This window comes from Lagenorhynchus albirostris, chromosome 10 (assembly GCF_949774975.1).
Source record: "Lagenorhynchus albirostris chromosome 10, mLagAlb1.1, whole genome shotgun sequence".
Classification (NCBI taxonomy): Eukaryota; Metazoa; Chordata; class Mammalia; order Artiodactyla; family Delphinidae; genus Lagenorhynchus; species Lagenorhynchus albirostris.
The window spans coordinates 76,642,020-76,667,440 of record NC_083104.1 but is presented as its reverse complement, the minus strand read 5'-3'; the positions used below and the strand labels follow the sequence as shown (position 1 = coordinate 76,667,440).

Below are 25,421 nucleotides of genomic sequence, written 5' to 3'. Positions count from 1 at the left end.
CGGTTACCAAGGGGAAAAGTTGGGGGAGGGATAAATTGGGAGATTGGGATTGACATATACACACTACTATATATAAAATAGATAACTGATAAGAACATACTGTATAGCACAGGGAACTCTACTCAGTACTCTGTGATGACCTACACAGGACTAGAATCTTAAAAAGAGTGGATATATGTATATGTATAACTGATTCACTTTGTTGTACAGCACAACATTGCAAATCAACTATATTCCAATAAAATTTTTTTAAATTAATTTAAAATTTTTTTAATTTAAAAATGTAATAAAAAGGGGAAAAGAGTCTAGACACTTGTGTGCAATAGATCATTTCCATCAGCTGGCTTCTTTCAATCTATATTGTATTTTCTTCAAACCAGCATTTACAACAGTTTGATTACAGAGCATAATTCACTCCAGTGGATGGGGCGTTTTCACCAGTCTTGCTCATTTTTTTTCTTGCAATGTCACTGGAGTGCCTTGAGCACGCAGCCTAATTCTACACACAGAGCAGCCCTTCTGTCCTTATCAACCTCCCACAGACCGCGAAGCCCTCAGTGTGCCTCTGTCCTTTGCCACAAACATGAGGTTCACGTTCCCTCTCATGGCCATTGGCCTGGAAGTTGCCATGATTGTTTTATTTGGATTATTTGTTCAGTATGAAACGGATCAGAACGTTTCCCAGCAGCCCAACAGCACCAAGTCACCTACCGTGGATGTGGACAGATACCTTGACCTGTATCCTCGTGAGTAAGCAATCTGCTTCTTATTGTACATTTTTGGGTTCTCAGAATGTGGACCCATTTTAGGTTCTCAAAATGTGAGGTCTGTGAATACCGTAACCCCTAGCACTCTACATGGGAGCTCTTTACAGAATTATGTGATAGTTCTGAGTGCTAAGGTTATTATAAGTTTATGCTGGGGCATCTGGTCTCTGTATTTAATGTGTTTGGATAGAATCTGTGTTTATTAAAATATCAGAACAAGAAGCTGAAAATGTAAATAATTGATCAGTGTTTTGTGTTGCCTACATGCTGCTAAATGACCTTATTTTTCCCTTCATCACTAGTTCTGCAAGGTATAAAAATATCCCCCCCCCAAAAAAAAGACTCAAAGTTAACTTTGGAGGAGAAAGAGTAGAAACAAAATGGAATATTGAGAAGGAATTCATGTAAGGGCCTTAAGGTATAAGAAGGGGTATTAAGGATGATATAGGATGTAAATGATGTACTCAAGGCTTTATAATATTCTGAAAGGAAGACCGTTTGTTCCTCTGAGATGAGAAGAAACGTGTGAACTACCTGACATATTTTAAAAGCAGGACCCTTCCCTGGGAATGGCAACTGGAGGAAAGAACGGATATAGTTTCAAGTTTGGACAGGCAGGCTATAAAATACTTAGTATAAAAATAATAACTACCATTTACTGACTGCTTACTATGAGCCAGGCATATTCATCACCTTGTTAACCAGGGAGGGAGGTTGTGATATAATCTTGTTATATAGACTGTTTATTCAGTGAGGCACAAATAATTTTAGTATTTATTATTTATTAAGTGTTAAATTTTATTAATTTATTCAATTATTTTTGTAGCGATATTTATTATAGTTCTATAGCATATGTCTAAGCTTTTTAAAGAAAATATGACATTTGTTCTCTCATTCCTACACATTTTTGAGGGAGTTTACATAATGCGAAGTAGTCTCATGTAGAAACTGTGACCTAGAGTTGCCAAGCGACTCAGCCAAAATGCACATTCGCAAGTTAAGGGCAGAGTTAGGACCATAAGTCAGAGACTCAGGGTCCAAATCTAGTTCTCTTTACACTACATAGATATCCAAACGGGTTCTTGATTAAAGAATTTTATAATTTGCAAGTTCAAGAACACCAAAACAGAAAAGAATTCTGTTCAACTCTGTATGCTTTTGTACATTTCGTTTCTTCATCCAGTAAACCTTTTTACTATGCACCAAGCATGTGCTACAGCAAACTTACTCAAAGATAAAACAAGTAAGATGTCTTTATTGTAAGACTCCACTGTTCGGTACAAATGTAAATGAAGAGCTGCAGTATGGCATAGAAACAAAATGCCAAAAATATAATCTAAGATTAGTGTTATTCAAATAAAGTTATCTTAAGAGATCAAAAGCTTTGTAATTTGCATAATTCAGGCTGAATTCTCTCAGTGCCAGTGTCAATACTCATAGGTAAAACTTCAATTCAGAATTTGAGATAAAAGCCAAGTTGGAGAGAAGAGTTACTAAACATGGTCATGTTTTTCAATTGCCTAGCAATCATATAGCCTTTATACTCTGCTTGCAAGGAACATAGAAATTCATTCATTTTATGATGCATTAAGAAAATATCTATTTAGCTCCCAATTCTCGTCAAGCAATCTTTGAGGTCCTAGGCTCTAGGCAGTAAATAAAGCAAAGCAAACAAAACCAGCAAAGTCCACGCCCTTGCTATGACCGAAAGTGGAGTCTGGCTGCTCGCCGCTCAAAAGCCAATAAAGAAGCAAGTTTGGTGGAAAGGAAAGTTTGCTTTATTATAGATGCTGCAGCTGAGGGGGAGGGCAGACTCCTGTCCAAAGGCCGACTCCCCCCCGCCCCCCGACAATCAGGGCGCAAGAGCTTTTACAGACGGAGGGAGGGGGCTACATGCAGAAAGAGCACAGTCAGCTCTGACAGTCCTCTTGATATTGGTCATCAGTGGTTTGATCAGTGTCATATTGATTGTTTTAAGTACTGTTAGTCTTTAGTTCCAGGGTTGGTTTGTTCCCATTTCGTTGAGGCCAATTCTCAGAATTGTGACAGCTTATGTCATGGCTACAGTCTGTTCATCATGTAGTTAACTTCTTCCACCTGGCCGGGGTTTCAGTGTCTATAAGGCAACTCACAGCATGTGGCTCAGGATATTATCTATAGCCCATGAGGAGGAACTAAAGGTCCTTGACTTTGGTTAATGACTAAACTATTATTATTTAGTCTTTTTGAACTGCTATTCTTTGCTTCTGCATTTTCTCACTTCTATTAAACTTATTCTTTGGCTACAGTTTTTCCACAGACAAAAGGCAGGTGGAGAACATGGATTGGGGGAGGACCGTAGGGTCCTGCTCTATTTCATTATAAAGTTTACATTCCAGTGGGGAAACCTGGACCATATATATATATACACACACACACACACACACACACAAACACATATATATATATATGAATAGATATATATTCAATATGTATATATATATTCATATTCACATATGTACTGTGCTGGGAGGGGAAAAGCATTTACACATATATACATATATGTACATATGTGTATATACATACATATACATATGCATATCTGTGTATAATACAAGCAAATATATACATGTATATATTTGCTTGTATGTTATACATACACACAGCACACAGCCATACACTAACACACTCACATGGTAATAAAATGCCACAGCAATAAACAAAGCAATATTTAAAAAATAGATGTACCTGGGCCAGGGGGATATCCTTTCAGCCTTTCTCAACCAGGGTTATGTGAATGAATTAAGTCTTACTAGCCCAAGGCATCCACTGCATACAATTAATTAACTTCTCTTCTGTGCTTCTACAGTGGTACCAATCCTGTACCATCTTTGAGAGAACTAGAAAATAGTTACTTAAATCATTATCTTGTTCCATGGTTTAAATGAGAAATCTGATTGAGAAAGGCAGTTAATGTAGAGTCTGGATAGGTCTTTTTGATACGAAGTGACATTAAACAGAACTAAAAGAGGCAAGAGAATAAGCTATATGGAAACGGAACAAGGACATTTTATATGGAAGAAACAGCAAGCGCAAAGGCCCTGGGGTATTTAGTATATGCAGTGAGCAAGCAGGGAAAACAAACTCAGAAGTGTGAGAGTTCGGATGCTACAGAGCCTTGTAGACCGTTGTAAGCAAACTGTTTTTATTCTGAGTTGATAAACAATTGGAGGACTTTGACAGGAGGAGTATGATATGATTTAAGTTTTAAAGACATTCTTCTGGATGTTACGTAGAAAAGAGTTTGTAGGGGATCAAGGGAACAACTAGGAAGTCATATTACGAGAAGCATCTAGTAATCCTGAAGAGATATGAAAGTAGGCTGGACCAAGGTCATAATGGAGGAAGTTCCGAGAAATGGTCAAATTCTGGCTATAACTTGAAAGTATCGCTAAAAGGATTTTCTGTTATATCAGCTGTATCAAACATGAAAACAAGAGAGGGATCAAAAAATGATATCTAGGGCAGGATTCTTTTTCACTTCTTTGAGGAAACATCAAATCACAGTTGCCAATAATAAAAATGATTAACAATCAACAGCCAACACAGACACACAGACACACACAAACCACAACATCTTCCTCACTATAAGGGCAGTGAAGCCAGGACATAGGCAGGGGGCAGGATAAGGGAAGAAGAATTTAAGCAATAGAGGCCCCTGGGGGCCCAGAAGAAGGGCATTACACAGAACACAAAGTGAAATTTTACATGGAAGGCAGTCTTCACTCATTCAAAATGCTCCCCATAACTCAAGTCTATACACAATTAAAAGTTCTCTCTTCTGTAAGGTGGCTCCCAAGATCTAAAATTCTGGTTAGTACTCATCTTCCAGTTCAGCTATGTTATCACTGGTTAAAATATTTTGTAGAACAGCCCTAGAAACCACACAATTATACTAATTATACCTATATATTTTTTCCTACATTTCAAACAATTGATGTACATCAAACTTATGCAACAGCATAAGTCACTGGAGAGAAGATTATTAAATATTCACTCACTAAGAAGCAAAGTTCAAGTCAGGTCAACAAACAATTGGGGGCACCTACCCAGCACCATGGATGGTGCCAAGTTCAGGGGTTCAAGCACAGAAGAGGCTCATTTCCTGCCTAAGAAGCTCACAGGGACTTTCACCAGTTCTCAGTTGCAGTGTGGTGAAAGCTATGAATTTTTCACAAATAAATAAAGTAGGACCTTAATTTATATTTAAAATAAATTCAATAGGATATAATTTTATTCATCTCTCTCCTCTCTTGCATTCCTTACTATGCAATGCAGAGAAAGGGGTGATATCACACAATCCTGGCATCTGCTCCCATCCCAGGGCACAACTACGGAAGTGGGCAATACACCTGAATATCACATTGCATGTCATGACGGATCCCAGAGAAACTCATTTGAGGAACTAGATACACTCCACGGTTTTTGGCCTTCATGGCACCCAGCAAAGTGTTGGCCAGTTTGTTGAGGCAAATAATTTGATAAAGGAATGACGTTTGGCTGTGACTGTCAACGAATCCTTGCTAACACATAGCAAGACTAGAGAAAAGTAAAGTTTAAGGAGAAGGCTCCTTGAAGGCTGTTAACATGTTATTAGAGATTCTACAAACACAAGGTCTTTAATGCCTACAGGACATTAAAACCACATCAATGAACTTTATGTCCTCTGTTAAACATTAGAATCCATTAGTCTATTTTTTTTTTTTTTTTTTGCAGTACACGGGCGTCTCACTGCTGTGGCCTCTCCTGTTGCGGAGCACAGGCTCCAGACGCGCAGGCTCAGCGGCCATGGCTCACGGGCCTAGCTGCTCCATGGCATGTGGGATCTTCCCGGACCGGGGCACGAACCCGTGTCCCCTGCATCGGCAGGCGGACTCTCAACCACTGTGCCACCAGGGAAGCCCCCATTAGTCTATCTTGAACTTTGAGTGGATCCCATGTGTGATCTTGTTACACTGATCATTTGAAAAAATACTGATTCACAGTTATGCAGATACTCCAAATGTTGACATATTTCATTATATAATATCAAAACAGGATACTTGTTAATATCACCAACAATCTCACCAGAAACCCCAAGAAGTTTCAGAAAGCTGACAAGCTTGTAGTGGCAGACATAAATTTTCTGAAATTCTAATTTTTAATTTACTTCTAATTTTTTAATTTACTTCTTATTTAACCAAGTATAGTTGATTCACAATGTTGTGTTAGTTTCTGGTGGAATTCTAAGGGTTTTTTTAAAACTCAAAATGTATTACTGGCAACAAATACTGTGAGTTCTTTTCATTGAAATCACAACATCACTTCGTTCATTTTTCAGAAAAAGTTAATACCCATTTGAAAAACCATAGTTTATATCAATCTTTTTTCCAAAAAAAAAAAAAAAGGAGTTCTGTGGAAAAGTTGCTCACTCAGTTCATAACTCAAACAATAACAAACGTGCTTTTTCTTTTCTGAGACAACCATCATGTTTCAGTAGTGCTTTACGTGTAAAGACATGTATGAGAGGGTCAATAGTTACAATTAATAATTTTTACTGATTCATCAAGGAATTTGTAAGTAAAACTGGCTTTTTTTACTGCAAGTGTGTGGTCAGGAAGAATACCAGACTACTAATTCAGTTTGGTACCACTGCTTTCATTCAAGCTAAAGTACAAGTAGTTTTCTATACCATTGTTTTTCATCATCTGCGGAAATATCAACACAGTGAAAAAGTCAAATAACATCCTGAATCAGAATTATCATAAAAATAATTTTAACCTCAGATTCCCTGAAAGTGTTTCCAAGATGCCCATGATGTCTGCAGATCACACTTGAAGAATTACTGAAGATATAGGTAAACTGGCAACGAATGTACACAGCACTAGAAATTATTTTATGAATTTCAATACCAGCAACAGATTAGTACGATGATTTATTTATAAAATCTCAATTTAAGAATATGCTCCTATATATATGATATTCAGATATCATTCAGTTCATTTATTTATTTATTTATTTAGGCTGCGCCGCGTGGCTTGCAGGATCTTAGTTCCCTGACCAGGGATTGAACCCAGGCCAGGGCAGTGAAAGCACCGAGTTCTAACCACTGGACCACCAGGGAATTCCTCATTCCGTTCATTTATTACAAAAGATTCAGCAAATCTAGATATACGTGACAGGCAAAAGGTTACAAAAAGTGCAGGGTAAATGATTCCTAGGAAATTGTTTGCTGCTATCCTAAGTGATACAATGCTTGAATTAACATGCTGTGTTTTATAATCTAACAATAAGATACCAGCCTCCTGTATGCTGCCTTTGAGTTGACTCATTTTGTTTACTTAAAAGGACTGGAAGCAATGAGCACAAATAGAACCCATATCTTGCCTTCTAACTACCATTTTCCACTCAGAGGCTCATTCCAGGTCAGGGCAAAGAAAGCTCAATGTAAGCCAAGTGTATAAAGACTAATGGGGGCGTGCCAAGAGAACACAAGATCCTACTTGAAAGAGCACCAGCTAGCCAAATTGGGGATAAATAGAGCATTAAAAATAATAATGGTATGACGGTAATAGATTATAACACACTGAAACAAAGAAAAATTGATGATAAACGGGCACAGACAAGCACATAAACAAATGAAATAAAACCAGAGGGACGTGCACAACATTACAGCTGTGCCCGGCGACACTGTGCAGAGCATCTGGTGCTTGAGGGTCATCTAGAAGTATGCCAGGTAAAGAAATGTTGGGTATAGGGGAATTCCCTGGCGGTCCAGTTGTTAGGACTTGGCACTCTCACTGCCAGGACCCCGGGTTCAATCCCTGGTCAGGGAAGTAAGATCCCACAAGCCATGTGGCGTGGCCAAAAGAAGAAAAAGTGTTGGAGGTGGGATGGGGCAGACATTCTAGGCAGCACGTGTATACAGGAAATAGAGGAGAAAGAAGGTTCTGTTTCATTTTTCTGTTGGTTGGTGGTGGGAGAGGGAGAGTTGGAATCATCAGTTGCATTTCAAAGACATTGAGTTATCGGGGCTTAAAAGATACCCTAGTCCAAGATAAATGTGAAGTAAAATATAGAACAAAAATACCAGACGTTGCAAAGTTTACTTTAGAGGCTAACGTTGCCTGCTAATTGACAGAGACAGACAAATACTATAAGGTATCACTTACACGTGGAATCTAAAAAATAATACAAATGAATCTATATACAAAACAGATACAGACTCACAGACATAGAAAACAAACTTATGGTTACCAAAGGGGAAAGGGAACAGGGATGGACAAATTAGGAGTATGGGATTAACAGATATAAACTACTATACATAAAGTAAATAAGCAACAAGGATTTACTATATAGCACAGGGAGTGTTACCCAATATCTTGTAATAGCCTATAATGGAACATAATCTGAAAAAAATTTTTTAAAAAAGGCAAATCACTATGCCTTATACCTGAAACTCACACAGTATTGTAAATCAACTATACTTCAATTTTTTAAAATTGCCTGCTACTGAGAATATCTGATTTAGACAAGTCTTGGCAGTCTTTAAAACCCATCAGAAGACTTCACAAAAGTTCCAATCACTAAAGAAATCCCTTTTTCCTTCTATGAAGAGGATACTTAATTCCTTTAATGGCAGAGTCTTGCACCATAAAACTAAACTCATGACCCTCTCCTTTGTCCCCACCCGCAAAAAAAAATTCCTAGTGCAGGATGAAAGACAATACACAATCCTGTTTATAAACCTTTTTATCCATACCTTTCATACAGAATCATTATTTGTCAAGAGCCTTCTCAACTTTGTAAGCTCTCTTAGATGAGGTTCTTAAAGCCCCCTTGTGGCGAAAAGCAGTAACAAGAATTAGATTTGGGGGAGGGGTGGGAAACAGTGGAGCACTGTTAATACAAGAAATTCCTCCCTCTATATAATGTCTGGTTTTCCAACAAAGGAAGAGGGGGATAGAATCTGAATAATTATTACTCCCAGTGTGAGACATTACAAAATTAGTTAAAACAATTTTTTAATTAGTTGGTTACTGCACACTTTAAAATCAGCTGATGACAGGAGGAACGAGAGTACTCTCGGGAAAAAAGAAAAGAATGTTTAGAAAAACAACTTGGCGTAATGAAAAAAAAAGAAAACAACACAGTGAAGACAGTAAGACTGGGTTCTTATTTTTATTTTAGTTTTGTGATTATAAACAACTCACCTAACTTCTCTGGATCTTAGAGTCCTGACCTAAAAACAAAATAAAATAAATGAAACAACTTATAGAGCTAGGAGAGACTTTGGGCTTCATCTAATCCAAACTGTTCTTTAAAGAGGAGAAAACTGAGTTGCAGAAAGGTCTAGGAAAATCATAAACAGTAAGTCACGCATACTCTCTGAGCTCCACTCCAACTTAGTCTATGATCTAAATCAAATGTTTACATAAAAAATTTAAATGGTGGTAAAACAATCTGTAAAAATAGATGAATGCATGTGGTCACCTATATTTCCAAAATCAAACAGGTTGATGTTAGTTGACAGTTACCCATCGGCAGGTCAGGTAAAATCCCAATTCTGAAGTTCTCTGGGAAGATATGAGATGAGGGTGGGCATCCAGAATGCGGGTATAAGTCAGATTATTGCCAATAGGCATTATCGCACTAGGAAAAAAAATAAGACTGCAGCATTCTCCTCTCTGAGACCTCCCTCAAAGCTGCTAAGGAGAGAGAATCTTCAGAAATCTTTTTCCGTTTTCACCCTCCTCAGACTAACTGTCTTGGGAGGTTGCACCAACAAATAAAATGACCAAAAGGCTCACTGCGTGGATGGAGTCGAAACAATGATGACACTGTGTGTACCTGAATCAGCAAGTTTGGTCTGGTTTTCTCATTCTCTTTATTACATATGCAGCACTCATATATAAGTGAGACTAGCTTCTAGACCACCAAAGGAACCTCGTAATTCAGTCTATGATGCCAACTTCTGTCTGTCCTGGTATTTGTCATAGAGTAAGATGGTAGGGTAAGTCCCCACGGCTCCAACCAGCCCTTTTCAAATACTGGGAATCTTTGGAAAGACAGCATCATCATCCACTTCCGGGTCTGTGATCACTGCCACAGATTAGTTGATCGGATTTAATCTGAAAAGTTTGAAAAAAATGTAGTATGCAAGCTGTGTTGGGGAGAGAGTCAGGACAGTTCTACAGAGACGAGGGGAGCCCAAAGGGAAGGTGCCACAGACTCTAAGAGCGACATTAGCCTGAAAGAAGGTTATTGGGGAGTGTCTTATGATCAACACCTGCAGCAGAAGTGTTTGGGCAGAGAGAGAAGCCTCAGCTGACCCCACCAGAAACTCTGAGACTGGGATTGTCTAGCTTCAGGTGGCCCTCTCCCAAGGCAAGGGGATGCACATGTGAATCAGTCACTGGGCTCAGGCTTCCCGAGGGAAGGCCTGTGACCTGTATAAGAGTGTTTCCCAGAGGGAAGGGAGAGCTGTCACCTGGCAGCACTCCCTACAGCCCCAGGAAATGTGAAATATAGCTTTTGCAGTATTGCAGATGAGAACACTGAAGCTCCCAGAGAATAAGTGACTTGCCCAAGGTCTCACAGTCACGTGATACAATTGGGGGATATCAGCCTACATGTCCAGAACCAAGTCAAGTATCTGTTCCTCAAGAGGATACAGCCTTCCTTCCGTTGGCTTAGATGTTAACAAAGACATTATCCCATATGACTTGAATAATGATCTAGTAAGATTTCCAGGGCTGGTCCTATTATACACATTTGATAGATAAAGACAGCAGCTCATTCATTTAGTCAATGTTGCCTCTTTTCCTATATGCACGCTTTTATGACAGATTCAAGGGAGCAAAGGATGAGTATGCCCTAATCCCTTCAATCGGGAAACTCACAATCTAGTGCAGGCAATGGACACCTCACCAAATAACTATTACGGTGTGATACGTGCTAAATAAATGGTAATGCAATGTGACAAATACTAAAGCTGAGGTTTGGGAAAGACAAGAGGAAATATTAATTTTCCCTGGAAATATTGGGAAAGTCTGCAAGAGCGGGTGATACTTGCACTATGTTTTGCAAAGTTTTCCTCAGGTGGAAAGTAATGGAAAACTCTTCAGGGAGAGGATGAAAGACACACTGGTATGATAGTGCATAGTCTTCCAAGAAAAGGCTCAGACACTGAATAATTTGCCCAAGGTCTCCTGGCTGGTAAGTAACCAAGCTGGCACTTGAACCCAGCCTTTGGCAGGCCAGTTAACATTCCCTTTGTAGTGTTTTCTGAAAAGAATGTAGCACTTAGTAAATGGAATATGCTATGATGTAACACTTTCTCAGTGGTCCCCTTATGCAGATTTTTTTTCCTCTGCTCTTTTGCAGTCTTCCAAGATGTGCATGTTATGATATTCGCTGGGTTTGGCTTCCTCATGACCTTCTTGCGAAAATATGGCTTCAGCAGTATGGGCATCAACCTACTCATTGCTGCTCTGGGCCTCCAGTGGGGCACTATTGCACAGGGGATCCTGCAGAGCCATGGAGAGAAATTCCACATTGAAATCAAAAAGTGAGCACCCCTTATTTTCCAACCATTGTGTTTTCAGAGCAATTGTTTCTCTGCTTAGTCTCTTGACAGTCAGCCTCTGAACTAGCTCGCAAATTGTTTCCTTTCCATGATAGAAGATCGTTGAGATCCAAGGACCTAAATCAATGCCTTGCTCAACTGAACTGGACCATACATTCATGTCTATATCCACTATGATTTGACCTTAAGGGTATGAGAAATCTCCTTCCATAAAATTATTATTCCTTCCTTATTAAGGTAATAATAATTATTATTATTCCTTTACCTTATTAAGGTAAAACCCTAAATGAGGTAAAGAACAGGGAGGTTAAAGGAAATGTGAGAGCAACTAAAGATTGTATGGTAATTGGAGGCGGGGGTGGGCAAGAATGTGGGAGAGGATAAAAGTAGGCCTGGGAGAAGCACCTGATGGGGACAGGTGGGGAGAGGGCCCTTGAACTCTAGACAGGGTGATGCTATAGTTCATTACAACTCATATATGTGGGGTGTGCATTATTCTTCAATGTCTTCTTTCTTCTTCCCTCAGCATGATAAATGCAGACTTCAGTACAGCCGCAGTTCTGATTTCTTTTGGAGCTGTCCTGGGAAAAACAAGTCCAATCCAAATGCTGACCATGACAATTTTAGAAATTGCTGTCTTTGCTGTCAATGAACATCTGGTTGTCGAGGTATTTGGGGTAAGTGTTCTAGTGATACTTACCTAGCTTTGAACATCACAACACATGTATTAGATGCCCACTATATTCAGGGACAAACCTTGGTGACAGTGATACCATAGCAAATAGTACTCATAGTCATCATTTGAGTGCCTACTGTAAACCAGGAGTTTTTGTTGTTGTTTTTTTTAAATTAATTTTATTTATTTATTTTTGGCTGCTTTGGGTCTCCGTTGCTGTGCACAGGCTTTCTCTAGTTGCAGCGAGCAGGGGCCACTCTTCGTTGTGGCACGCGGGCTTCTCATTGCAGTGGCCTCTCGCTGCAGAGCACAGGCTCCAGGCGCACAGGCCTCAGCAGTTGTGGCACGCGGGCTCAGTAGTTGTGGCTCGCGGGCTCTAGAGCGCAGGCTCAGTAGTTGTGGTGCATGGGCTTAGTTGCTCTGCGGCATGTGGGATCTTCCCGGACCAGGGCCCGAACCCGTGTCTCCCGCATTGGCAGGCAGATTCTCAACCACTGCGCCATCAGGGAAGCCCAAACCAGGAGTTTTATAAACATTATTTAATTGCAGTATCACCACAACAGTGTAAAGTAGGTATTATGATGTTACTATTTATACACAATAAAACTGATGATCACAGATGCTAAATGACTTACTTGCCTGAATCTGGATTCAAATCCAGAATTTTCTAGCTCTACAACTCTTTTTATTAAAATACATTTTCTATCAATGATCAATTCCTATTTATATTTCAACTACTCATTGAATAGCTCTTTCAAAGCCTTTTATTAAAGCTTAGATGAAATTTCTTCTCCTCCGTGAAAATCTCATTGATTCTCCCAAGGAAAATAAATAGAATATTTCTGGGCACTCTCCAGTATTTTATTTATGCCTCTATTGAACATGTAATTCAATAGCAAATACTTTTGGTAACTTTCTAGGTGTCATGTGTTGGTGATTCAGTGACAAACAAATAGTTAAGGTCTCTGTCTTCATAGGGTTTACAATCTAGTGGGGGAGACAGACATCCAACAAATGATCATACATTCAACCATCTACCTATAGAATCACACACACATACACAAAAATATTACTATAAATTGCAACACATGCTTTGAAAAAATAAATAGAGCGGCTCTGAAGGAGTATACCTAAAAGATCTAATTTAGACTGTGGAATCAAGGAAGAATTATGTAAGGAAGTGACAGCTAAGCTGGACCTGAAAGATACATAGGAGTTTATCAAGCATGAAAATTTAAATAAATTAATAAATTTGTATCATTTTCCTACTTTAATAAGTACAGAGCAATGGCTTGGGTTTGGCACACTGAACTTTCCATCTAGAGACAAGAAATGTAGAAAACTGGATCAAATCCATTGTGTCCTAAAGAGGGACCTAAAATGCGCTTCTTCAAATGAATCTTGGACCTCAGCTCTTGGACCTCAGTTTTCTTTTTCTTTGGTTTTTTTTTTTCTTTTTTTTTTGTGGCGGCACTGAGCAGCATGTGGGATCTTAGTTCCCAGACCAGGGATCGAACCCGTGCCCCCTGCAGTGGAAGCGCAGAGTCTTAACCACTGGACCGCCAGGGAAGTCCCTCAGCTGGTTTTCATATCATCATTGCAGGGTGAAGCTTCTTGAAACTTCAAGTCTTTGAGTTACAATGAAGTGAGCTTTTACTGCAATGTCAAGCGAATGCAAAAATCATATTTGTTTTGTATCAAGTGCAATGCATAATATTTCACTGAGAATATCTCTAACCTTGAAAAGTAACCTAAAATGTATTGAGTGCCCACTAAGGACCTAACAGTTGAAAAACATGGTCCCAGCTCAATCTTACCACAAACTGTATTAGCTGGGTAACATTTCCCCATTTTACAGAACTGGAGATTCAAAGAAGTAGAGTAATTTGACTAAAGTCACATCAGAGAAGTACCTGACCTAGGATTGAAAGTCAGTTCTGTGTGGCTCCAATGCTTGCACTTTTTTGTTTTTCCCGATCCTGTTTTATTCCCTTTCTCTGACACATTTTTTCTCTCTCTTCATCTTTTTTTCTTTAACCCATGAAGCAGTTCTTTCATTGACCTCCCTCCTGTAGTGAGTTTCACCTCTACTTACATGAATGTTTTGCCACCCTCAGGCCTCTGATATTGGAGCATCAATGACCATCCATGCCTTTGGGGCCTACTTTGGTTTGGCTGTAGCAGGCATCTTGTATCGATCAAGCCTGAAAGAAGGGCATCGCAATGAAGAGTCTGTGTACCACTCGGACTTGTTTGCAATGATTGGTGAGTTGGGATGAACTTGCCTGATTCTTGTCTATTTGGTCAGACGCAAGGGAATACCCCTATTTTCCCCTAACTCTTAGATAACGAAGCATAAAAGGAAAGACATCTTGTCCGTGCCCAAAGCAAACGGCTTCCCCTGGACTGCCTTCCATATTCAGAACGAATACCCCTTTTTGTGATTTACTACAGGGACTCTTTTTTTATGGGTATTTTGGCCCAGCTTTAATTCGGCCATCGCTGATGCTGGAAAGAACCAGTACCTGGCCATCGTAAACACATACTTCTCTCTTGCCGCCTGCGTGGTTACAGCCTATGCATGCTCCAGCCTTCTTGAGAGCCGAGGCAAGCTCCATATGGTAAGTGCCATGTTAACTCCCATGGAACTTTCGCTAAGCGACCCTGATGGCTGCTCTGATGACTAGTTCACTTCTGCATCACTGCTGAGCTGCCCGAACAAATCACAACACTGCAGACCTTGGAGAATAATCTGAAAACAACATTCCTTTATTCTTCAAATGTGTACTCTGGCAAATCTAGTAGGGAATATAATTATGCAAAAATGAAAGATCTGAAGCGTATTTCTTTAATGATAGAGCTAACTGTCCCCAAGTTCTTAGAAAATCTTTCTTAGAAACAGGAATTTCTACAAGAGTAAAAAAAGAGAGTGGGGGAATGCAAGTTGATTTTCTAACAGCAGATATTTCTCTCAAAGAAATAACAACTAAATGTAATGTGGGATCCTGAATAGGATTCTGGAAAAGAAAAGGGATATCAGTGGGGATACTGGTGAAATTCAAAAAGGTATTTAATAATATTACACCAATGCTAATTTCCTAGTTCTACAGTGATGTAAGACGTTAACATTGGGGAAAACTGGGTGTGGTATATATGGAAACCCTCTGCAATATTTTTGTAACTGCTACATGTCTAAAATTATTTCAAAATCAAACTTTTTTTATATCTCCCCCAAAATAGTCTTTTGAGTTTCTTGACTAAGAGCTTAAAGAAATATCAGTGAAGGAATAATCCTCAGATCAGCCACTCTTCCTTTCTGAGCTGAGGGAGAAAAAAGATATTGTACCAAAATATTACTTTCTTTTTTTTAATTTTTTTAAATTAATTTATTTATTTTGGCTGCGTTGGGTCTTCTTTGCTGCGTGCAGGCTTTCTCTAGTTGCCTCGAGCGGGGGCTACTCTTCATTGCAGTGCACGGACTTCTCATTGCAGTGGCTTCTCTTGTTGCAGAGCACGGGCTCGAGGCGTTTCACTAGTCGTAGCACACGGGCTCAGTAGTTGGGCTCACAGGCTCTAGAGCACAGGCTCAGTAGTTGTGGCGCACGGGCTTAGTTGCTCCACGGCATGTGGGATCTTCCCAGATCAGGGCTTGAACCTGTGTCCCCTGCATTGGCAGGTGGATTCTTAACCACTGCACCACCAGGGAAGTCCCACTAAAATACTTCTAAGCATAGCTAAGGACATGTATTTCAGTTCTCTACAAATTGTTTCATGAGAAAAAACTGAAAACAATAAAAAGAAGCAATCGTACATGTACAGCTCAGTGGTTCTCTTTCAAAAGCACTGATAACCTGTCTTCCTCTGGCAGAACAGTCAGAATATGATTTTTCTGAGGAATTCTGGTAAATGGAAACTGGTTACTCTTTCCTCCACCCTCAAATGTTCTCAGAAGAGTGACACTTGCAAAAGCTGTTGTCTTTGATGTGTAATGTGTACTTTTCAATGTCTCTAAATCCCCTCTTTGATTATTGGAATATCATGGACTCTGCAAAAGCACACAGTGGCCACAGGCTTCTTTCAGTTCACGGTAACCACAAATGCATTCCAAAGCTGCATAAAGAGGCAGAACACTGCCAGAATAACTGCTGTATATTCCCACCCTCCTACTACAACTTCTTTTGATTTCCTCACATCCCTCTCCACACTGGTCTTACTAATCTGATCTCTCATGCATGACCAAAGAACCCTACAACAAGGATACCAAGTGTCAACTGCTGGGAAGAAAGGCCTTCTGAAATTACAAAGAACCTTCTTCTTAAAAAGGAATCCTGGGACTTCCCTGGTGGCACAGTGGTTAAGACGCCACGATCCCAGTGCAGGGGGCCTGGGTTTGATCCCTGGTCAGAGAACTAGATCCCACATGCATGCCGCAACTAAGAGTTCACATGCCACAATTAAGGAGTCCTTGAGTCGCAACTAAGGAGCCTGCCTGCCGCAACTAAGGCTGAGTGCAACCAAATAAATAAATAAAAATTTTAAAAATAAATAAAAAGTCCATTCCCCAATAATATTAAAAAAAAAAAAAAAAGAACGAATCCATAACCCTCCCAACTGAAGAATGTGTGGTGTATGGAATCCACTGAACCCACGATTGCTACAGTCCTTCTGAACTCCTCCTCCTTCCTCTCACCTCACTCACATTTCTGTGCCCTACACAGGTTCACATTCAGAATGCAACCCTTGCTGGAGGAGTGGCTATAGGCACTACTGCAGACATGGCAAATACCCCATACTATGCTATGATCATTGGGAGCATTGCAGGAGTGGTCTGTGTGTTTGGGTTCAAGTTTCTGACTGTAAGTATTAACAAGACACTCCGAGGCAAACTTTGGATCTGCCCCATCTTCTTCTCACATCCCACCAGCAGAGAAAAGCTATGAAAAGTCCTTTCCTAAGCACCTGTCCTTGGGTCATTCAACATGTCAGTGTTCCAGTGGTTTCTACTCTTTCTTGCTTTCTTTCTTTTATATCAGTTACTTATAACAGTATGAACTGAACGTACTTGTATTGCTTTCCTCAGGGCAGTTCCATTAAAGGTTTTGTTGTTGTTGATGTTTGTTTTGTATAATTAAGGACTCTGAGCCCTATTCATGGGATTTAGGATACCATCAGTAGGTAAGAATGAGTAGGAGTTAAAGTCACTCACCTTCAAATCTATCTACATAAGACTGAAATGAGCAGTTTTGCCACCAGTGTATTCAGATTCTTTGATGTAAGCAGGTGTCAGATAAAGATGGGGAACTGGCCTGCAGATAAAAATTTTCCTGCATGGTCATTGACTTCAGTCACACAGCTCTCTATACTTAACAAAATAATAAAGCTTCCTCTTTTTACAATTTTAGCCATTTTTCACTACTAAACTGAGGATCCACGATACGTGTGGGGTCCATAACCTACATGCCTTACCTGGTGTGATAGGAGGCCTCGCCAGCATTGTGTTCATAGCCTTGGAGACAGCTGACACGTGAGTGAAAGAACGGGTTTTCCTGTTCCCCAAGGTCAAGTGCTGTTTTCTTACTCTTAGAGAAACCCAGTGATGAGAGAGCTTTTTCTTTAGCAGTCCAGACCACAGTTCGTAAGTACCGTTCTTATTGAAGCCAAAGAGACACAACCAAGATAAAAGAATTGTATTGGAAGATGTTTCTTAACTAGCATTATTAATGTTTATTTTTGTTTAATTAACGTGTTTATTTAAATTTCTCTATCATAGGCAACTGTCTCATTGCAGATAGGACAATTTGATCATCACATTCAGATTACAGTAGGCTTACTCTTTTACTTGGTCCTACCAAAATCAAGCATATGGGGCATATGTGATGAACTGGCAACCTTTGCATCCAATCCACACAAAGAAGAATGAGTTAGCATAATGTGGAGAGCATTTGGATCTGGGGAATCAGAAAGACTGGCATATGGTTCCAACTTTGCTACCTAGTTAAGTGGCTTTTGACAAGTCACTCAGCATTTCTGGTTCTAAGTTTTCTCATCTGTAAAATGAGAGACTTGTACTATTTATTCTCTGAAATCCCTTCTAGGCTCTAACAGACTTAGATTCTTCCCCAAGTGGCCAGAGAAAGAACAGCCATCAGTCAAATTTAGGAGAATGGAAGTGATGCCATAAGCCATGAGTCGTAATTTTATGCAACAAGATTGGAACAATTTGAAATGAATGTCATCCATGCAAAACAGCTAGGAAAATTGTAGAGTTCAGATCACTCAGGGAGTAAGGAAGGAGGAATAAAAATGCGCAATTTTTGATTGAAAACATGAGGAAAAGGTGAATGTGTTTGATGATGTCTCAACAAGACCACTGGCTGGAGTTATATAATATGAAAAGAAAGTGTTTCTCTTCCATTTTAGCAGATTAAAATATTACCATGTTAAGACCAGTAATGATAAATATTTGAAAAACTTGCTTCATCATATTTTCTACTGAATAGAAAATTTGCTTCCTCTTCATGTGTATAGGTGACCCATTTCTTCTGTTGTTGTTTTTTGGTTTTTTTTTTTTTTACTACTTTTGTAAATTTGGAGGACAACCCCAGAAATATCACATCTTCTTTTAGTTCTTTCCAGGACCCAACAGAGTGTTGAGACCAAACACTGATGTATTTTAATGCAAATCAAGCGTGACAAAAGTTTGAGTTAAAGAGTTCAACTCCTAAGAATTATAGTGTGTAAACGTTCTGCACACACACTTAAGAGGTGTCTCAGGATTAGAAATAGAGGAATTCTTGAGCATCATGCCTGGATCAATTCCATAGATGCAATAAAACTAGTCTGTCTGGCTCTCAAAGGCTGGGTCTTGCTGGGTGGCCAGATTTGGGGTAGGTTTCATGGTTAAGAGTCCAATCCTTGGGTATACAGGTTTAGCAACTTCTTAATTTACTCAGGAGGCATTGAGGGGGACAAGCCTTGGAAGGCCCATTCACATGTGTGGGTAAAATTCACACATATTTCACATAGCAGATAAAATACATTTGTACAAGAGTCAAATCTATTTACTCACGTGTCTATTCAGAATATTAAAATGCAAATCGGGTTTCTTGGTAAGCATAGAACAAGGAGAAGTTAATATACTTAAGGGACATTTTTTCAAGTTATGGCAGCTTTACTCTAACAGTGCTGTTAATTTTGTCTAACTCTGTGTTTTCCAAGCCTATTTTATCATGGAATAACTTGCATCAAAAACATCTTTTAATACCTTGTAAAAGGTCTTGGCAGATTCTGGTAAAATTAACAGGCAGCTTACAATAGAAGAAAATCAGATGAGTTAAATACATATTAAATATTCAACCTTGCTAGTAATCAAAGGAATGCAAATTAAAACAAGTTATCCATTTTTCAGTTATCAAATTGATAAAGATTTAATAAATTATAATATTGAACGGTGGCTAAAGTGGAAAAATGGGGATATAAATTGTATAAGGTCGTATTTGGAAAAGCCCTTAAGAAGAATATAAACCTTTACTGATAATCCCATTTCTAGATAGGTTTTATTTTAGGGAAATTATTGGACAAGTCCATAAGCATATTCCTAAGAGGATATATTCTCACAGCATATTTAAAAATATGAAACATCAGAAGCAACCTAAATACCCAACCTATAGAACTATAATTACAGTATATTTGTACAGTGTAACACTCTAGTAATTAAAATTATGATCCAGATCTACATTTACTGACATGAAAAAACATTAAGATTTAATGGGAAAATCAGTATCATGACATGATTGCATTTTTATAAAAATACTTGCTTATATTTTACATGTTTATACTGATAAGACTGGAGGGAAATTAAACTTTTTCCCTTCTTTTCTTAATTAGTGGTTTTGAAATTTTTACAATGATCATATATTACCCATACAATTTTTTCTTTAGTAGAAAAAAAGTAATAAACCCTTCAAATAAAGAGAAAAAAAGGAATCTGGGTTAAGTACATTCTTTTCCCTGAAGGATGAGGAAGAAACAACACATTCTCCTAGTTCAATGGTTTGCTTTCCTGCAATAACTCAACTATTTGTTAATTGCCTGTTAAAGAGTGAGGCACTGTGCTAAGGGGATTCCCACACTCCTAGTTCATTTGACACCCTTATGCATTTCTATAGCTTTTTATCACATTCTTCTATTCCCCAAATTATAAGGAATTTTTCACTCATTAAATTTTAAGGTAACTACTTCTAAGATATAGATGCACTTTAAGATTTTCAGTGAGTTGTCCCTACAATACATGGTACATTAGCTTTTCTGATTTTTAATTTCATCACAATTGTTTTCGGGGGGATGAAGTAAGGAGAGATGGCTGCTCACATTTGTTTTGTATATTGCTCCATCCTCAGTGCCTAGAAGGGAAGCTGGCACAAAGCAAGTACCCAATAAGTAGTTGTTGAATGAATCAGAACCTCGTACCATATTTTTAGAAAATACTAAACCCTCTAAGGAAGATCTTTTTTTTTTTTTAAACGTCTTTATTGGAGTATAATTCTTTTACATTGTTGTGTTAGTTGCTGCTATATAACAAAGTGAATCAGCTATATGTATACATATATCCCCATATTCCCTCCCTCTTGCGTCTCCCTCCCACCCTCCCTATCCCACCCCTCTAGGTGGTCACAAAGCACCGAGCTGATCTCCCTGTGCTATGGGGCTGCTTCCCACTAGCTATCTATTTTACATTTGCTAGTGTATATATGTCCATGTCACTCTCTCACTTCATCCCAGCTCACCCTTCCCCCTCCCCGTGTCCTCAAGTCCATTCTCTACAGCCACTATGGAGAACAATATGGAGGTTCCTTAAAAAACTAAAAATAGAACTATCATATGACCCAGCAATCCCACTACTGGGCATATATCCTGAGAAAACCATAATTCAAAAAGAGTCATGTACTGCAATGCTCATTGCAGCACTACTTACAATTGCCAGGACATGGAAGCAACCTAAGTGTCCATTGACAGATGGATGGATAAAGAAGATGTGGCACATATGTACAATGGAATATTACTCAGCCATAAAAAGAAACGAAATTGAGTTATTCGTAGTGAGGTGGATGGACCTAGAGTCTGTCATACAGAGTGAAGTGAGTCAGAAAGAGAAAAACAATCTGAGGAAGATCTTTTCATCATTCCTGAAGAAAAAGGTAGTTCCTGTTTAAGTGCTTATAAGAATTTGTGAACGTTGATCAAGAGTTTCAAAGAAAATAAATATATGAGATAAAAGAAAACTTGTAACAAATGTTTGTTTGCTGGTATGTAATGATGCACTCTGGCCTGAAAGGGGCAGGCATGCATGCCCTCGGGAGATGAGCTTTGTTTGCTGGCTTGGAAAAACAATGGAATTGTTTTGGCCTCCTAGGTCTGCCATGGCCATGCAGGCAGCTGCGCTAGGTTCTTCCATCGGAACAGCACTTGTTGGAGGGCTAGTCACAGGTGAGCATAAAAAGTAAACATATGTTTATATCTCATGCTCTCAGCATAATAGATGATAATAAATATTGTTAAATTTAAAATTTTTCTAAACTTCTGACAGTAATCATGTAAGCTCAAGGGGATGACTTTACAACAGTATTTTAATTACTTTGCAAGTTGATTTTCCTCTTCAGCATCATAACATGACTTATTTTCTCCCCACTTTCACAGGTTTGATTCTAAAGATACCTATCTGGGGACAACCAGCTGACCAGGACTGCTATGATGATTCTGTTTATTGGGAGGTACTATATAGTGTTCTAAGGACGTACATGATGACTACACTAGGGAAAGTTTTGCTCACCTCACGTCTAGATGTCTGTGTGGCACCCCTATGATGAAATTGGTTGCACTCCCTATTTATAGAGAGAAATTGAGAAAATGTGCCCAGAAAGATAAAATCAGAAGCTATGATGTTTTCCAAAGCAGAAACTAGATGAAGAAAAGACAGACTTTAGTTGGCAAGTGCCCTTTCACTCCTCCGAGGGCAATAAAAAAGCTCCTCATAAAACTATAAGAATCTTGGGCAGTGGTGTGAGATTTTACCCCACATATAAAAGTAGACGAAACAGGTGGAGCACACAAGGTTGAAGAATTTCAGTGAGTACACAAGAGGTTCTAGGACTAACAAAACATCAGCTTCTTTCCATCCTCCAGTTTCTACCTCTTTATTTCATTGACATTTTCTCCCAAATTATTTCCTGCAAAGCTTAAGACTGACAGATATTTGGATGTGTTCCATGGGATTTTCAAAGAGAACAGGTTTGGGAAAGCGAATGTAGTCAGGGTGGGCGGGATAAATATTTTTATTTTATTATTTTTTCCCAACTCAAACAATTTTTATTTCCAGTTTTTTCTAAGCTTGAATAATAATTACAGAAAATCTTTGTTTTGATACTAACCTCTGACAAGCCCAGTGAAAGAAACTATCAAAAGTGCCCTAATCTTTTCTTTTTTTTAAGGTCCCTAGGAGGACAGAACTGGACGTGTTCAGTCATTTCCATGAACATGGCAACCACAACCAGTTAGAACCTGAAGCCTAAAAACCATTCCTGTGCCTCCGCCTCTTTTTCCATTGAAATAAAATGGCAGCATCCAGTGAGAATATGGACCAGAATGGATAGATCCTGAGCCCCAAATGTCCAGTGTGAAAATGTTTTAACATAATCTGGTGCTGTCTGTTGGCATCAATGATCGTTTAGTTGAAGAAGTGTGACATACAACAGATGGTCAAATGGATTCTATTCAGGACTCCCAGATTACTCTTGCCAGTGGGTAGGTACAGGGTGAACATTCCATGTATTTTCTTGTATCTTTTTTTTTTCCACATAGAGGAAAATTTACAAAGAAACCAACATTTTCTAATCATGTCTTAATGTACGTACTATGTCTTCAATCCCAAAGATTATAAAACCGAAGCCAATGAAACAATAATTTATGTAAGAAATCTATATAAGAAATAAGAAAGAAACGTATGTATGTAAAGCAGTAATATGATTGTTTTTTGACTGAGCTCTCTTGATTCTAAAAATGGTCTAGTTAGTAATGTTATGTCTTTGTTTTGTCGGCTAAAAAAAAATGCACAACCTAAAAGTTGAGAATCGTGTTCTATTTGGTAGACTTTCTGAGGACATAAGCCCGGGAGACAGCCTCTCAGAGAGTTCTGAGAGACTGCTCGGAAGAGGTAAGGGAGGAACCAGGATATATAGGAGTTTTGCAACAAAGACCAAGTAGTCAGAACATCAAAAGATTACTGTTAATTAAAGACAACCAGACATCTCAAGTTAATGAATTTGGCACTTTTCTATGTATGGGAAGATGCAAGAGTCTGGGCTGCGCATCTCAGCTATCTGGGGCCAGTAGCCCGTGGGCATCCTGCTGTTTGCATCCTGAGCTCCTTCAGGGCTCACCCTCAAGAAAGGAGGTAGTGGCTAATGGCTGCAACATCCTTTGTTTACTGATATGGCAGGCGACATGTTTCATTCACAGTTTGAATATTCTTATGCTTAACTTCCTTTGCATGTTTACTATTTGCAATAAGAGCTCAAATGCTATCTGACCAATGTCTGTTTTGTATAGAATTTCAGTGGATTAAATCTTATTATACAATAAAGCATTTGTCTTTTTTCTTTGGTGGTTAGAATTCATTTTAGTAACAAACACACACATTACACACACATACACACACATTCCTCATACTTAGTCCATACTCAGTTCAAATAAGTTGTTATTATGTATTCACTACCAAAAAAATCAAGTTAATGTCTCATGTTATAAGGTACGTTTTGAAGAACTCAGTTTTAGAAAAAGGTAACTGACATAGTCATATAAAACCATTTCTAGGGAAATAACATAAAATTTTTTTCTCTCTGTTAACGCTGAAGATTTTTCTTCTATCTCTGGAGTCCTGGTCTCTTGCCAGGATGCGCTTAAGTATCAGTGAGGCCCTGACATAATTAACAGGACTTCAGTTTCTAGATGCTAGAACTGAAAAATTATAATAATTAATTAATATGTTATTGCTCTGGGAAAATAGTGTAATTTATTTGTAGATCCTAAATATTTTACTAGGTAAATAGGTGACTTCTTTCAAACCTGCATCAGTTTCTCTTTCAAATGGGCTTTTTGAAAAAGCTCACCTATAAAAGTCCACTGTCCCCACTCTTGATGATCATCACAAAGAATCAGTTTCGACACCAGGATGTCCCAAGTCCTCCTCGTTCCTCTGATCATAAGGCGACATTAAGAGGGTCTCCAGAGAGTTCATTTGGATATGCAGGTCAATAGGTTTCAAAAAAAACACATTTATTTTAGGGCTTCCCCGGTGGCGCAGTGGTTGAGCGTCCGCCTGCCGATGCAGGGGACACGAGTTCGTGCCCCGGTTCGGGAAGATCCCACATGCCGCGGAGTGGCTGGGTCCGTGAGCCATGGCCGCTGAGCCTGCGCGTCTGGAGCCTGTGCTCCGCAACGGGAGAGGCCACAACAGTGAGAGGCCCACGTACCGCAAAAAAAAAAAACATTTATTCTTAAGTGGCTACTTGAATGCCCGACTGGGCAGCATGTATACTAAAATTGGAATGATATAGTGAAGAGTAGCAATGGCCCCTGCACAAGGATGACACTCAAATTCATTAAGCATTCCCTATTTTATAAAGGGGGGTGGCACTTCCCTGGTGGTCCAGTGGCTACGACTCTGTGCTCCCAAAGCAGGGGGTCGTGTTTGATCTCTGGTCAGGGAACTAGATCCCACATGCCTCAACTAAAGATCCTGCATGCCGCAATGAAGATCCCACGTGCTACAACTAAGACCTGGTAGAGCCGAAATACAAAAAAAAAAAAAAAAAAAGATGCATGGAACTTCCCGGGCGGTCCTGTGGTTTAGACTCCGTGCTCCCAATGCTTCAGGGGGCACAGGTTCGATCCCTGGCTGGGGAACTAAGATCCCACAAGCCCTGTGGCGTGGCCAAAAAAAAAAAAAAAAAATTACATTAAAAAAAAAGATACAAGGCTTCCCTGGTGGCGCAGTGGTTGGGAGTCCGCCTGCCGATACAGGGGACACGGGTTCGTGCCCCGGTCCGGGAAGATCCCACATGCCACGGAGCGGCTGGGCCCGTGAGCCATGGCCACTGAGCCTGCGCGCCTGGAGCCTGTGCTCTGCAACAGGAGAGGCCACAACAGTGAGAGGCCCGCGTACCGCAAAAACAAACAAACAAACAAAATAAAACAGAAAAGCTATTATGCCTGCAGTTCCAGTTTATAATAGCAAAAGGATACAGATTAAAATCAGGTGAAAGAAGCAGCACATGAGACAGGGTCTAAGAAAATTCCAGACACAGTCTTCCAGTGG

The 25,421-nt window shown here is 39.3% G+C and overlaps 1 protein-coding gene and 1 non-coding gene across 2 annotated transcripts in view; both read left to right on the top strand.

The window, feature by feature from the left end:
• Nucleotides 1-583: 583 nt before the first annotated feature.
• RHAG (Rh associated glycoprotein) overlaps nucleotides 584-25,421 on the top strand; it is a 41,394-nt gene continuing 16,556 nt past the window's right edge. The window contains exons 1-9 of the mRNA XM_060163929.1: nucleotides 584-746; nucleotides 11,172-11,355; nucleotides 11,900-12,050; nucleotides 14,167-14,314; nucleotides 14,504-14,670; nucleotides 16,768-16,905; nucleotides 17,452-17,573; nucleotides 21,462-21,535; nucleotides 21,746-21,819. Of these exons, the coding sequence (XP_060019912.1) occupies nucleotides 584-746; nucleotides 11,172-11,355; nucleotides 11,900-12,050; nucleotides 14,167-14,314; nucleotides 14,504-14,670; nucleotides 16,768-16,905; nucleotides 17,452-17,573; nucleotides 21,462-21,535; nucleotides 21,746-21,819 (1,221 nt within the window). The remainder of the gene's footprint in view (nucleotides 747-11,171; nucleotides 11,356-11,899; nucleotides 12,051-14,166; nucleotides 14,315-14,503; nucleotides 14,671-16,767; nucleotides 16,906-17,451; nucleotides 17,574-21,461; nucleotides 21,536-21,745; nucleotides 21,820-25,421) is intronic.
• LOC132528358 (U6 spliceosomal RNA) lies at nucleotides 24,617-24,724 on the top strand. Its single transcript, XR_009543227.1, has one exon. It is a non-coding gene; the product is annotated as a U6 spliceosomal RNA (small nuclear RNA).